Here is a 15,431-nt window from a genome sequence, read left to right as displayed (position 1 = left end):
TTATTCATCAGCCCAGCTAGTCTCGTGTGTATCCGCCACCCATCCCGTTTCCTTCCGCCCCGGCTGGCGGCAGCAGCCGCGGCTTCCCTCCCCATGGCGAACCAGTCCCAGTGCCTGGAGGAGGCGCCCGGCCGCTGGCCCCGCGGGGAGCCGACCTCGCCCGACCTCTACAGCGAGGCGCAGCGGCTGGCGCTGGAGGAGCTGGTGGCGGGCGGCCGGGCCGCTTTCCAGGCTTTCCTGCGCCGGGAGAAGGTGCCCGGCTTCCTCTCGGAGCCCGAGATCCAGGCCATCCTGCAGGCGGCCGCGCCGCCCGCCGGGGCCGAGGACGGGGCGTCCGAGCTCTCGGTCAACGCCTCGCTGGACTGCTCCTCGCTCACCTACTTCCCCGAGCAGTCGGACGTGGAGCCGCCCGTGCTGGAGCTGGGCTGGCCGGGCTTCTCCAGCGGCTCGTACCGCGGCCTCACCCGGGTGGAGGCGCTTTTCCAGCCCAGCTTCGGGGAGACCATCTACAGCTGCAAGGAGGCGGTGCGCAGACAGATCCGCTCGGCCAGGGAGGTGAGTCCCTTCCCCGCCCGGCCTCCCTCCGAGTTCGCGCCCCTTTCCTCCGGGCGCCCCCCAAGCTGGTAGCCGCGTCCGTTTCGCTGGGTGGGAACCCCGGGGCTGCTGCAGTGCACAGCGCTCCTCTGTGCCTTGCCAACTTGGAGCGTGGAAGCTGGCTGCGTTTGACCTGCTCTGCGCTGCTGTGCCCTTCGGTGTGAGCAACCTCCAGGCCCCTGGCTCCCCTCCCGTAGTGCTGCTGGTGGTGGCTCTAATGACTGGGCGAGTCTGAGTGTTTGATCTGAGCAGTGAGGGTGAGCTGCTGGTACTGAGAAGCAGAAGTTCTGGTGTGACAGAATACACCGCAGTATTCACACCTGACACTTGATTGCAGTAATCTTTGTACAAAGTATGTCTTGCGAGGTATCATTTGGCAACCCATAATTTGCTGGTCAGTGTTATCCTGGTACACGGTCACTGCTACACATTCTATGTGAAGTTATAAGATTCTGCTGTATGATGGTGTTAACACAAGTTTGAAATCACACAGCCTGACCCACGCAGAAATCAGGCCTGTCTTAAACAAAGGAAGGAGTATGTGCTTGTCTAGATCTGCATTTAAGCATTACACAGGATCCTCAAACAGGGAGGGAAAACAAAGGAAGCTTAAATAGGTAAGAAAAACCCAGTAGGGAATAGCCTTTCACACAGACTGTCTCTCTTTGGATCTCAGCTGGAAATCTGTTTCAAACTACAAAAAGGAGAGGAGAATGTCCCAAGACACTCCTCTCCCCCCTCCCCCCATCACCCTGCCCATCACCTTGACTGCATCTAAAGAGACAAAAAGAAGCAGCTGTTAAACTCTGGGGGAGGGGTCTTGACATGAGGGTTTGGTCAGTAAGACTGCTGAAAGCATGTGGTGAGAACTTTGCTTTGAATCTATATAGTTTAAGTTAAGCAATGTTTTATCTTGTAACCATTTCTGACTCTTATGCCTCATTACTTGTACTCACTTAAAATCTTTTTGTAGTTAATCAACTTGAACACACTGGATTAGATAAAATAAAAACAAGTTTAAGTGTCTGGTTAACTCTGTTCAGGGTAACAAGTTGTGTGTGTATTATTCTCTTAAAGGAATAATAGACGTAACCTATTTGTGTTGTCCAGGAGAAGGCTGGGCAGTACAAGACATATTTTCCTGGGGGAAAATCTGGGACTGGAAGTGTGTTGGGCTCAACCTGTAGTGATCTTTAAAGCTGGCAAGCACCACAGGGTGTGGCTGGGTGGCTTGTTGCAACACAGAGGCATAGCTGGGAGTGATTTATGTTCTGGAGACTGTTTGAGAGTAGTTTGGGTTGGAGGCTACAGCAGCGAGGCATTGTAAAGGGGCACCCCAGGTTACAGGGCAGGGGTAACACCACTACTCACTAGTCTGGACTGTATCCCGCTATGTCAAACCCTCTGGGCTTGCGATCAGGGAGACCGCCCTTGTCCGTTCTAATGAATGCTTTCCTAGATCATGGTTCAAAAGCGTCCCTTAGTTTTCTCAGGATATGCCTGTAGGGAAGGGGTCTTTGGGGGGAGGGGAGGAGAGGCAGCAAACCATGGCTGGTAGGAAGCTAATGTACAAGAAAGCAAAACAAGCCTCCAGAAGCCTCATAATGTAGATGAGGGTCTTCCTCCAACTTCCATACCATGCTTCCAGCCTGCGCTGTTTGTAATGAGCAAGGCTGGGTTGAGGTTCCAGAGTCAGGGACCTGATTAACCACCTCAGGACCTCTGATGGGTGATGAACATGTGGTGTAGCTGGGATCAATACTGCTCCAGTGACTGGGCTGAAACCTTGGACAGTCTGATAACGTCAACAGGTCATATCCATGCAGCTTGACTCCTTCAGTTGTTGTGGATTACAGCAGGGGAACATCTTTAGCTTCATAACTGCCTTCACTATGCAAAGTGAAACAGTTTTTCTGCTATGGGGAGAAGGAAATGTCACATTAAAACACATCTAATGCGTGCCCAGTCCTTGTCATCGCTGCACTTATTCTTGCAGTACTGCACCCAGAAATAGTGCCAGTTTTAAACCGGTACAACATAAATCTAACGTACTATAAAGGTTGAGGAGACAATGCCCTAGGAAGTCAGGAATTGCAGAGTGAGGGCTGAATGGCCCCTTGTGCATGTGCCTTACTGAGCATATGGTGTCTGTCTGTCCATCACTTTCACTTTAATTTGTCAATTATAACTTTTTCTAGAAATCAAAAGCTTTTACATAACACTGCATATAAGCTGTACTACTGTGTAATAGATTCTGCATCTAACATGCTATGCTAGTCAGAATATTAGGGTGTATGTGGTAGCTGAGCGCAGATAATGTGGGGCTTAATCCTTTTATAACAAATGAGTCAAATTATAAAGTCACAAGATTAGGAGAAATAGGAACATATTTTTAGTGTCACTTTTTTTTAACTACATCTCGCTTAGCAACACTTTCTGTATTGTAGAAAGGCTTTTTAAAATAACTTCACCCTATTAGACCCATACATTCATAATATATTGTTTATTTGCCTTACTATCTCCTATCAAAAATATCATGAACAAACTTGTTCAGTAGTTGAATACCTTAGAAATTTTCTTCAGGGATCTGTTTGGATCTGGGCCACACCCATTAATTTTCTTGCTCTTCTAGTAATGTTACACAGTTATATAAATGTAAGACACCCTCCTCCTTTTATGCTGCTTACCAAGCCATTCCAAATCTCTCCACCCAAACCTTCCACTGCTCCTGAGCTGAAGGTTTTGTCCAAACCAAATAGACCTCTTAATTGTCCCTCATCAAGTTCCTAACTAACTTTTCTTATGTTACTGAAGTTCCCCAACAAATGCACTGTTGCTTTTCAAAGTTATTGCATATATAGCTTCCCTCTCTGATGCAACAGGATTTTATCGGCAAAGATAACCCTCTGGCCATAACAATGCTATGATTTTTTTTCCTTCTCTCCACCCTCCCCAGTCTGTAGACAGCTGCTGTTCATAATTTTGCACAGCAGCAGAGCAAAACTTAACCTGATGCTAACCAGTTTCATGTCAGTTTCACATTGCTGTTTGAGGGGAGCAAAAGAGGCACACATTTAGCCTCTGGGGGAGGGCAGATGGCTGCCGAAACTGGCAAAAGGAGGGCCTAGAAGTCCTTTATGTTCTCTCCTTTCTGCATGTGTGTGCACATGCTTTCTCTCCTCTCTGCCCGCCACCCTCACCAGCAGCTAGCACCTCAGGTGAGGTGCACATCCTTATCTTCACGTAAGAGAGTAGGGCTGATAAGCAAGACTGAGCCCCTGTGCAGAGTCTAGGGCTACCAGCCTTCTCAGCATCTGAGGATGGCATGATAACTGGGCTTTTCACTCTAGGCTGAGCCAGTGGGAAAGCACTGTTTTTGTTGATTAGGCTTAGGAGTGGTTTAGATGTCTAACTTTAATCTAGTTGATAAACACCACACACAACATGCACGTCTATCAAAAACCATTGCTGGGGGCAATAGGCCAGATCATGTTTTGTCACACTAATGTAACATCCAGAATATCTGTTTATCTCCCCTGAAATAATGCCTAGATCTTTAGGCCCCATCGCTCCTAAACTTCTAATTTAGGTCTAGTCTTCCCTTAAAATTGGCTGGCTCTAGCTATGTCATTCAGGGCTGTGGAAAAACTTCTCAGCTCATGTGCCATAGTTGCATCAACTTAACTCTCTGTATCAATGCAGGTAGGTTGATGGAAGATTTCGATCTACTACTGCTTCGAGAGGTGGATTAACTACTTCAATGAAAAACACACATCTGTCAATGTAGGAAGCATCTCTGCTATGGCACTACAGCAGTCCAGCTGCAGCACCATAGCTGTCACTGTAATGTAGACCTAGCCTAAAATAACCTAAAATGCTGCTAAGAACCAAGCTGGCATCAAGCAACTAAAAGATAATGTCTTGCTCATTTTCTCCCTTGCACTCCAAGGACTGACTTGGTGTGAGTTGCCATAATTGGTCAGATGTCTAGTATCCTGTCTCTGACAGTGGCTAATACCTGAGGAGACAGAGAGGCTATCTCTCCTACTCCCACCAAGTCCTTTCTATAACTGTACAGTATTTTACAGGCAGCTGGAGGAGGATTCTTTCCTGCTCACCAGTTACTCTTACACTCAATCACCCCCACCCCCTTGCAAACTAGAATTGGTGTCTGATTGCAGTTTGAAGGTATGCGTATTGTGGGAGGGGATACAATGAACATTTGGGCAATGCATTTCTGGAGTGAGTGAGTGAGGTCAGGCTTTTTAATGAGAGAGGATCATGTCCTGAATGTGCATCTTTTGGTTGCTAACAAACTAACTTTTTAAACTCCAAGTTGTATAAACTTGTCGGGTCACCTCTTGATCTATATGTGCATGATCATCCACAAAGATCTTCCAAAATGCAATAGAAAAGAAAAGGCCAAGTGCTATGTGGCTGAATTTTTGAAGCTGTATAGTTTTGAGGTCCAGAATTCCTTGTCTGTTAGTGTTAACTGATGAACAATAGAGCAACAGATAGGATTGTTTGGTTTTATGCTGCCTCACAATATCAGGAAAAATCACTTGGGGGGGGGGGGAAAGGACAAGTGAATTTAGAATGAATGAAAGAGAATGACTTTAAATGGTGTGTAATCCACCTAGGGAATTCACAGCCCCAAAAGATCAAATACTATAGCTGATGTTAATAAAAATAGTCTAGATAAAATTGACAAATAACTTTCAATTAATAACATTAAAAACAGTCACTAAATCTCATACTTCTGGACATAAACTGACGGAGAGTTAGGAAGAAAGTTATTTTCTTCCTTTCCCACCTCCCTGTACAACACCATGTATCTGACTTGGTACTATGTGTGATCTGTATAGAGGCTGGGGATGGTTGTCTTCTGAAGCTGTAAGTATTAACTACAGCCAAAGGCAGGATGGACCAATGGTCTGACACTTACTCAATAACTAATAACAGCCGGATCCTGATTCGGGTGTTCCCTGGTGGTTAAAGACTAGCTGAAAGAGTTGCAGGTCTGATGTGATGTAAAAAGCCCATAAGTGGGCTGGTCACTAAATGCTAGGAAGTACTGTGACAATCTAAAATAACTGAATGGAAACATTGCTCTATTTATGTTTTGCTGTCCCATGCAGTAGGAAAACAGGATCTTTCCATGTTACCAAACCTAACAGTAATGCACAGTGGGAGGACTGGAGTTGTATGGCTCAGAGGTTGATGTGAATCTACAACAAGAAACTTGACCTCATGACTAGTCCAGTTGAAGATAAAATCCAGAGGTGGTGGTGGTAGTAGCTAGAAATACATCAGAATACTCTCTGCATTGGGCTCACTCTAATATGTCACTATAGCACTGATATCTGAATTCTGGAAATCTCAGATTCAATGGTGCATGGTTACTGGATAATCAATTCTGTGAGGGATATACTTGCTTCTTCTACAGGGAGAGGCACCAGAACTACATGTAATCCGAATTGCCTGCTGTAACTTGCATGTAACTCAAACTACATGACACCGGCCTCTTCAGTGATTACATCTGTCACATTATCTGCTTAGTCTGCATAGAAACTTCCAAATCTTGGGAGGTATTCTGTTTCTTTATCTTGGATTTTTATCACATAGGACAGTTGCTGATTCAGGTCAGGTCTCTCAATGCCTTCAGAGAGCTAATAAATTTCAGCTGTTCAGTAAGGGTTGCTGACCTATCATTCTATGCAGAGAGGGATTAAACCTCAGTTTAGAGAAGTAAACAAGTGACTCTGGTACTGGAAATAGCAATGGAGGTGTAGCTATTAAATGGTATTGTCACAATATGTGCATAGCTGGTGCAATGAAGGGAATCAACAAAAAATGAATAACCAATCCTCATGTACCTGTATCTGCACATGCACCCTTCAATAGCAGAAATTAGTCACATTGCTCACATGATCTTAAAACATATTAGTGTGGTGGAACACTAAAGCTAAGGCCTGCATCATCCTGCAGGGATCCATGTATGGAGAGGGTCTGCTATACACCCATCCTTCTGCATGCATGCATGCGTCCCTCCTGAAGCAGTGAAGAATGAAATTTCATGAGTAAGAAAAGGTGCTCAGGACGTGGGTGGCAGAATGCAACTACCCAAGTGGGTACTCTATCCTTATTTGTGTGAAAGTCAGTTGGCTTCTATATGCCATGAGCTGGTATAACGCTCTGTTCCAAGCTTTCTCTTGGAGATCAAATGTGGTAAAAAGGGGAAACTGCTTTCAGTGGATTTCTCTCCCCTTGCAAGGCTTAGAGAGAGGTTCTCTCTTCAAAACTGCAGTTGAGAAATATTTGAAGCTCAGATGAATTCAGCACTTGGTTTAAAGATTTGGACTATACTGACCTTTCTATTCAGTCAATATGTTTGGATGGAGTGCATACTTTTGTTTTTAAACTCCTCCTGCCACATCACCGACTTCCAAGACACTTCTCTGGTCTAGTATGTGCCTATATCTGCATATTGATAGATTGGTATGGTGTGCATGATAACATGCCATGACTCCATGTAAAAACCCCAGGTTCAGAATGAACTTTGGCCAAAAAATGTGGTCTGTCTCTTCATGGATTTCACTTTTTCTTGCCCCTCCCTTCCATAGCCTTATAAGGAGCCTTAAATGTCCCTAGATGCCAGTGTTCCCCTCCAGACTAAAAGAAAGCTAAGGTGGTGGGCAAGCGGCCCCATAACGCTGGTGGATGAAATTATGGTTCCATTGAGGAGCCTACTTGCAGTAGAGGTGACCATCTGGAGGAAGCAACACTGGCCAAACACTTCATAATCCCTTTTGATAGTCAGTTGAAGGAGTAGCATTGTCACCGTCCTAGTTGTCAAGCTATGCTGCTAGGTAGCCTCAGCGTATGACGAAACTTGGGGGAGTGGATGGATAAACTTTCAGCTTGCGGTCATGCACAGTCCCAGAAAAGGAAGGGTGTAAACATATTAAATGTAATTAAACGGTGAGAGAGATTGTTATTTCCTAATGACTGGTGAGTCAATATTTGATGTTGATTGAACCTCAGGGCTGCGAGTGACTGATGCACTGGTAGAAACGCCTGAAGCCAGAAGGTATGGCATCTAGCTTTTCAAAGAATGTCACTTGTACCCTGTGAACCAGAAAGGTAATTTTTGTCCACTAGTATTTTAGTTTCTGCCACTGTAGTTCCAGGCATACAAAGCAAGATGTGGGGACAGTGCATCAGTCTTAGGGTATGTCTACACTACAGTTAGATGCCTGTGCCAGCTGACTTGGACTCAGGCTAAGGGGCTGTTTAACTGTAGTGTACACATGCAGGCTCAGGCTGCAGCCTGAGTTCTGAGACCCTTCCACCTTTCAAGGTCCTAGAGCTTGGGCTCTAGCCCAAGCCTGAACATCTACATTACGATTAAACAACCCCTTAGCCTGAGCCTGAGTCAGCTGGCTGGTGCGGGCCAGAACCGGGGTTTTTAATTGCAGTCTAGACATACCCTTACAAGTAGAGCCCAGCAGTGGGACTATGATCCCGCAGGACCTGCTGCCATAACAGCAGGAGTGGGTGGACTCAAAATTAAAGAATAGCCCTACTTAGAAGCACCTTCACTAATGATTCCTTTCAAATTGCTGGAATTGGTCAGATTACAGCTGAGTGAATAAGATACAGCAAATCACTTGTTTGACCAATTTAGAATGTGCTTTTCAAAAGTGGCCATTGTTGATCTAAATGCTCCCTTTGAATTAAATGTTCTTGAGGGTTTTTTTGGGTTTTTTTTTATCATCCATTGACTTAATAGGAGCAGAGGTAGACAAAACTGAATGCTAAATACCTTTTAACTTCCCTCTTCTGGCTGTGCATTGTTACATCTTATTGTTTCCTTAAATTATTCACCAAATTTCTGTGATTAATTCTTGGAATGTAGATGGTTGCAAGTACTCGAGAGCTAAAATCCTAGCTGTTTAACTTTCATTAGACACCTAAATCACATGATACTGCTTCTCTTCCTTCACTAAGTCTGCATGACTCTTAGAATTGGGATTCTAGTGAATCTTTTTTCAATTCAATCCACTTTCAGGGGATATTTTCTAATATCACTTAAGTTGTGGTTTCTGCAAATGTTTTCTACAGTAAACTCACGTGTTCAGACACCTACATTAAGCAAAATTCCCAGCTCTGCCACAGACTCCTTTTGTGACCTTAGGTAAGTGGCTTAATCTCTGTATGCATGGGGATGATGTATCCCTATTACACAGGAGTTTTGTTAGGATAAATTAGTTAACACTTGTGAGATGCTCGGATACTATGGGGATGGAAGCCATGTTAGGTTGCCAAGAATAGACCCAACCTTATGTCTAAAATGTTCCCTTAAGAGCAGCAGTGAACTGATCAGCGACTGAAGGGCTAAGACAAAACTCCTGCATCAGGAGTGCTCAGCCCAGAATATCTGGGAGCAAGGGAGTGGAGCCAACTCAGCAAGACTGCTGACTGTGCCATGTCAGCTCCTCGGGTGCTGAAATTAGACGTCATTATGCAAGGTCTTGCAGAAATGCAAACCATAACATGTGAGAGCATCACCAGGTGTGGGAATAATCCATTTGGGATCCTCCTGTATACTTGAGGGCAGAGTGAATTTATGACTAAATTGTGGGAACCAGAAGATCATAACTTTGCCCCAAAACAGAAAAAGCCGCATGAAAGGAACAGGTCTGGCTGTACGCTACCACTGAATGAGAACGCACTGGGGGAGCTACTTAGTTAAACAGGCAAAGTCTTGCTTGCTGGTGTAATAAGAAAGTAATGTTCTTGGCCTAATGGCTTCTTTTGTTTCTGCAGGTGATTGCTCTGGTTATGGATTCCTTCACAGATACAGATATCTTCAGTGACCTTCAGGAAGCCTATAGAAAGCGGAAGATTCCAGTCTACATCCTTCTGGACCAAGACTTTCTACCCCACTTCATGGAAATGTGCAGGAATCTAGGAGTCTGTCCTGAGCAGGAAGGTGTAAGTACTAGAAGAGTTTTCTATGGTAAATTACAGCATTGACTTTGAAAGACAGAGAAGTATTTCACATGCTACCTGGATTTGAACATTTTAAATGCTCTTTTATGTTTGCTTGGAAGCTGGTGTGTAACCCAAAGGTTGAGGGATTATATTGCAGGATTTGAATATGGGCTCTGCATTAAACCAACATGATAGGCTCCCAAAACCAGCAAAAGCCATGTAGAATAAGTTTATTAGCCCTTATCCCAGTTTATATGTATTGTATTGCAATACTATGCAAGGCTACAGTCACAGTGAACAACCCCATTGTGCTGAATGTCATGCATAATATCTAGGAAGAGACTGTCCTCGTCTTGAAGAGTTTGCATTCCAGATCACCACTTGCAAAGTGTCTCCTGCTCAAGTAATAGTTTGCTCAATAGAACAAGCCTCCTCAAGGAAATGAGACATACTAAACATGTGGGTTTTATGGCATCCATTCTCTCCTCCCTTCATAATCATTTCTTTTTACTTGAAGTGTCAAATGAGAGCTGCCACATGAGGTAGTCACGTAGGTCATGTGACATATTCCAGTTCTTAAGAATATTTTTTTTTTTTTTTTTTTTTTAATTAATAGAAAAAAATTCTAGCTCATGGCTGAGGAATATTCCAAGCATAAAGCTATGTAATGTTGCCATAAGTTTTCAGATATCCTGAAGTGTGAACACTCCTGCCCTGATTTATTCTCACGGAGATGTTGGTGCTAAAGCACCATGATGACATTCAGAGGACAGAATGAGGGAGGTGGTAGGATTTGGCAGTTATGGCAGGGAAGGAAATGCTGAGACAGAAAGGGAAGGGGATGGGGAACAAAGGTAGGGAAGAAATAATGGTAACTCCAAAAGTGAGGCTATTTTCCCAGTGAGTATTGCTGAATGTGACAGTCAGGTACTAAATGTTTAATTTACAGATAGGGCCATTTCTACCTTGTCAGCTGGAGGTTCCCACAGAGAGCCATCAATGGGAGTTATGTAGTCCTAACCTATGCCCTGACTAATGACCTATAATTAAAATGAAATTGGGCCTTCTCTGCAGATTGAGTCTGACATCTTTGTGGAATGTAAGATGTGTGGAGACAAGGATCTCAACCGCATTGGTCTCTAATGTGTAGCACAAATTTGCTGTTTATAAATGATTGATAAGAGTGTCACTCAGTATTAACACTTGCTGGTCACTAAGTGGTAGTCAGGAAGTCAGTTTCATTCCTCTCTTCTACACTGCATGGTTTATATGTAGAAGAGAACTGTTGACTCTGTTATGAAAATCAGTTCAATTTTTTGTCTTGTAAACAGCTGATGAGAGTTCGAACTATAACTGGGAACACTTACTACACAAGATCAGGAGCCAAAATTGTTGGGAAAGTCCATGAGAAGTTCATGTTAATTGATGGCATTAGAGTGACAACAGGCTCCTATAGGCAAGTACTGAGGTATTTTGTGTGTCTCTTTCTGGGGAGGAATTACTTGACAGGTACAGGATTGCCCCAAAAGCTATATTCTACTATCTAATGCTGTGTGAACTCTTTGAATCTAAATCAGCCTTGAATAATTGGGGAATTGATCCAGAAACTGGCATTAGTTTAAAGTTTTTGTCTGTTGGAAAACTGTCTATAGAAATTCCCTTCAAACCTTTGTTGCTTAATTGGAATGTCCATATCACTCTGGGCTGTTGCTAATGATGTAGTTCATTTGGGACAAATCTCAGTGTTTCTACTACGTCCTTGGTGGGCTTGTCCTGGCTCCATTTGTTTGCAGGTGGTAGCTTGGTTTCTCAGAGTGGCTGCATTTCATCTGAGTACTCAGATCCATCAAGAACGGTCATGGGAAGGAAAACGTAGTCTCCTTGCTTCTGTTCCTGTTTCTGGCAGGCGTTGGTCCCTATTATGCTATTTCCTGTAACTTCCACCATTTTGGAAAACTTTCTATAACTTGTAGTATTTAAACACCTATAGTCCAGTTGTGCAAGAGCAAGTGTATTACTACCTTAGTTTTTGTTGCTGCATCAGAGATGAAACCTACTTGCACGGCGGGTTCCTGAAAACAAGTGCACAAACACACATGACCGTGCACTAATTCACAAGGCTTCTGTATATTTAACTGCGAGATGAGATAACTTTGGCACAAAGTGACATCAGTTTTATAAGGATTTTACTGGATGTGGGTAGCCCTAGTAGAAAGTTATACCTCACTTAAACACACAACCATCCTAATGTGTACTTGTCACCTGGTATGTATAGTTGTACAGTTCATTCTAATGTACTGATGAAAGTGAAATTAACTGTGAATCTTGATTTGTTTTCAATAGTTTCACCTGGACTGATGGGAAGTTGAACAGCAGTAACTTGTTGCTGCTGTCAGGCCAAGTGGCTGAACATTTTGACCTGGAGTTCAGGATCCTTTATGCACAGTCGAAGCCTATCAGCCCTAAGCTGCCATCCAGCTGCAGGAGCAGTGGAGTATTTGATCAACTGGTCAATGGAACAAAATCATCTAAAGACTGCACTGTGGGAAACCTTCTGAGAGCAGAGTTGGCCAGATTGTCAAGCACCCCCAAGAAACCACTGAAAGAAACAGATGTGGCTAATGATACTCAAGGAAGCAAACCCTATAACCTGGGGCCTTCCTACATTGGCAAAGAGGAGTGGTTTGGGAGTCAGGAGGTCATAGTGGAACCAAAGGAGTTGAACAGCATGTCGACTCAAACTGAACCATGGGAAGAGAAGCCCCCAGTGACTCGATCTAATGCTATCACGCAAACCAGTGTTGTAATGGTAGCATCTGGAACCCAAACCTCTGTTGCTGCTAGGATGACTGGCACTCAAACGGTAGTGTCACAAAAGACTGCCATGACACAGACAGAGAAGAAGGAGAATGTGGAAGTGCCTCTGCTTCAGAGACAACAATCTAAAGAAGGATCTCCTTCATCAACTTCTTCTAGCCTACAGTCACTTTCTTCATCATCATCATCATCCCAATGCTCTCTGGCAAGCTCTACCAGCTCGCTGTCCTCTCTGAGGTCCCTGGAGTACTCTGGCAACCACAGGGTGGAGTACTTCCAAAAACTGCATAAAGAGAGGCAGTTCCACTACTCTGTTATCAGGTCCAAACTTAACCAGATGGTTGCTATCCTCTCCCGAAGGGGACGCTTGCCTGAAAACTATACGAGCTGTCATGTTGTTGTAAACAGCAGCATGAAGCCAAGGCTTGAGATCAGCACCAGCCTACTCAACCTCAAAGATGTTTCACTGTTCAAATAAGTGATTTGCTGAGTTGGGTGGGTGGGTGTGTGTGTGTGTGAGACAGACAATGCACTGAAATATGTTAAGATATTTTTAATGCCATAAGTGCCTCCGCTTGCTTTTTTTTTTTTTGTGTAGTAGGAATAAAACTCCTTCTAACGATGGATACTTACTCCTCAATTCGTTGTTAGACCATCACTAGCAAAATATACAATTGGTGCTGTCAACGTTATGGCTTTAATTTTATTTATATTTAGAAATGTTGTTTGAGTCAGAATGATTCTGTTCAAATTGGGTTCTGAGTTCTTACTCTGACTGCCACTCACCAACTTAATTCATGTTAATGTTAGGTTTTATTTTAATTTTGATCTGAAAATAAAACAACTTTTTATAAAGAGCGCCATGTGGGGAAATAGCTTTACAAATCTGCAATAGACAAGGTTAACTTTGTTCCTAATCTGACTTCAATGTTGAATTTAAATATAAAGGGTTTATCACTCTTGCATGATCGTCATAGGGACTCTACCTAAGAACATAAGGGTGTTTTGGTTTTGATTGTTGTATTCCCCGTTTAACTCCAAACTAATGAAAGTCACTGAGTGGTTCTGAACTAGCCAATTTTTCAGCTTGATCATTCTTTTGCACATTTTGGTTTTATATAAAACCAAGCTTCTTTAACCTAGTAACCAAACCTGATGAACCACCACTACAGAGTATAACCCACATCTTGTGGGAGAGTCCTCATAAGTGTGCCAACCCATAAGGCACTTGCAGGGTCTGTGCTGCACAAAGTGAACCTGTGTGGTAGCAAAACCAATAGGTGTGTATATCTCAACTTTTTCTGTGTGGGAAATTTTTGCTGAAAAACAGTCACTCCTGTTAGGAAGGAGAATCTGTGTAGTTGCCCCTCAGAAGGAAAATATTCTTGATGACTAGGCACCTGATTCTATTCAATCAAGAGTCTCCTACCAATAGTAGCCCCAGCCTATACTGGCAAAAGCCTATACTAGCAGCAATGTTATCAGCGGTGTGATCATTTACAATGTTATACCAGTACAAAGCCTTACTATAGATGCAGTTATACTAGCAAAACTGTCCTCTTAGCCATCTAGTTCATTTTGTTCAGGTAACATAAGTTATAAGGGCAAAATAACTGGTCAACGTATAAGCTACTTCCCTGCTAAGGAAACGTTGCTGGGGTAGACCTTATTTTGACATGCGTGAGAACAGCTAGTCTAGCAACTCTCTCACCTATAAGGGGTGGTGGTGGGGCAATACGAATGACTGCAGTAGAAGCGTTATCTGTCCTAATATCTAGCTGACAACCCTGTAGAGCAGTGACTTCGCACAATGACAAATCTGATACTGCATTACATAACCTTTACATTCATGTAATCTACATTTGTAGGCTGCAACAAGGGGATGTTATGAGCTTAATCACAGTTGTGTGAGGATATTTTATCTACTGTGGCAAGTAATTCTTAAGTAGGAAAAATACAGGGAAACCTATTTCTCTTTTCATGGAAGTGTGATAACTGACGGTGCTTTGTAGCGAGTTCCACTATTTTCTCCAGTACAGTTGTGTTTCTCTCTGCTTCTTGGGAGGAGAAGCCTGCACAAACAGGAAACAATTAAATATACATATATTTATAATATTAGAAATGGGCAGGGGGTATAATTCTTGAAAGTACTTTACCTCTTACACTAATGCCCCTATTTCAGATTAACTGTATTCCATCAATCTTTCAGAAGAGAGGGAAGGTTACTAGTGCTAATCAGTCATGATCACATGAAGATATGCTGAGAAAGAAGACCCACCATGGGATGTTTATTCTTAGCAAGCTATAATACTAGATAGCTGCATGGACAGAGTCTTCAGGGGCCAATCTGATTTTTTCACTTTGGTAAAACGATAACTTCAGCTCTTGTAAATATACTACAAAGTTCTTACTTTCAGTGACTTGGTGTCCCGTCGGTGGAACAAGGCAGATTTCTTACTGGCTCCTTTCATATATATGCCCATGAGTAGAAAGATACCTTAAGTCCATCTTGCCTACAACACACGCTGGCTCAAAGCAGTAACATTTGTGTGTTAATATCAGCATGTGTTCTTTGATTCTCTGTGTATTTCAAAGTAGCTATTGTCTTATGTGCCCAGGCCTGTACCATGCAGCTATGAGGAACGGCTGATCTAGTTTTAAAGCCCTGTCTGCACTAGCACTGTTTAAACAGGTAAAAAGATGGCTCATGAGTCAAAGTCCTCTCGTCAGCCACTGCATGGGGTGACTAGAGCTGGTCAATGCCCACTTTAGCAGCCAGGTGAGGGATTTACTCCAGATGTCACTTATGGTAGCACTTCTCCTTCTTAAAATCTATTTGAAAATCTTTGTTTCATATCCTTTTTACAATGTTACACTGGACTGCTGTACAATACCTTCCCAGCTGGAGAAAGTATTTCACAAATAAATGTAAACAGTAAATTTGCTTTGTGGGTTTTTTCATCATGACTAGCTTTGGTTCTTACCTTTTTATTGAGGATTTTGACTCTTGTTTACTATAT

At 43.3% G+C, this 15,431-nt stretch overlaps 1 protein-coding gene across 1 annotated transcript; it reads left to right on the top strand.

The window, feature by feature from the left end:
* Window positions 1–15,399, top strand: LOC137157170 (protein FAM83D-like). The gene is made up of 4 exons (XM_067554406.1): window positions 1–555; window positions 9,427–9,594; window positions 10,926–11,050; window positions 11,938–15,399. Exons 1-4 carry the CDS (start codon window positions 94–96, stop codon window positions 12,887–12,889), a joined length of 1,707 nt encoding a protein of 568 aa, XP_067410507.1. The 5' UTR covers window positions 1–93; the 3' UTR covers window positions 12,890–15,399.
* The last annotated feature ends 32 nt before the right edge of the window (window positions 15,400–15,431 follow it).

This window comes from Emydura macquarii, unplaced genomic scaffold (genome assembly GCF_026122565.2).
Source record: "Emydura macquarii macquarii isolate MOO-44397 ecotype Brisbane River unplaced genomic scaffold, CSIRO-AGI_Emac_v2 contig_1483, whole genome shotgun sequence".
NCBI classification, from domain to species: Eukaryota; Metazoa; Chordata; order Testudines; family Chelidae; genus Emydura; species Emydura macquarii.
Note: the sequence above shows the minus strand (reverse complement) of the source record. Positions and strands in the feature narration are given on the sequence as shown.

Coding starts and splice junctions, on each gene's coding strand:
- LOC137157170 (XM_067554406.1), top strand. CDS start 94: ATGGCGAACCAGTCCCAGTGCCTGGAGGAGGCGCCCGGCCGCTGGCCC. Junction 556..9,426: donor AGATCCGCTCGGCCAGGGAG/GTGAGTCCCTTC, acceptor TTGTTTCTGCAG/GTGATTGCTCTGGTTATGGA. Junction 11,051..11,937: donor GTGACAACAGGCTCCTATAG/GCAAGTACTGAG, acceptor TGTTTTCAATAG/TTTCACCTGGACTGATGGGA.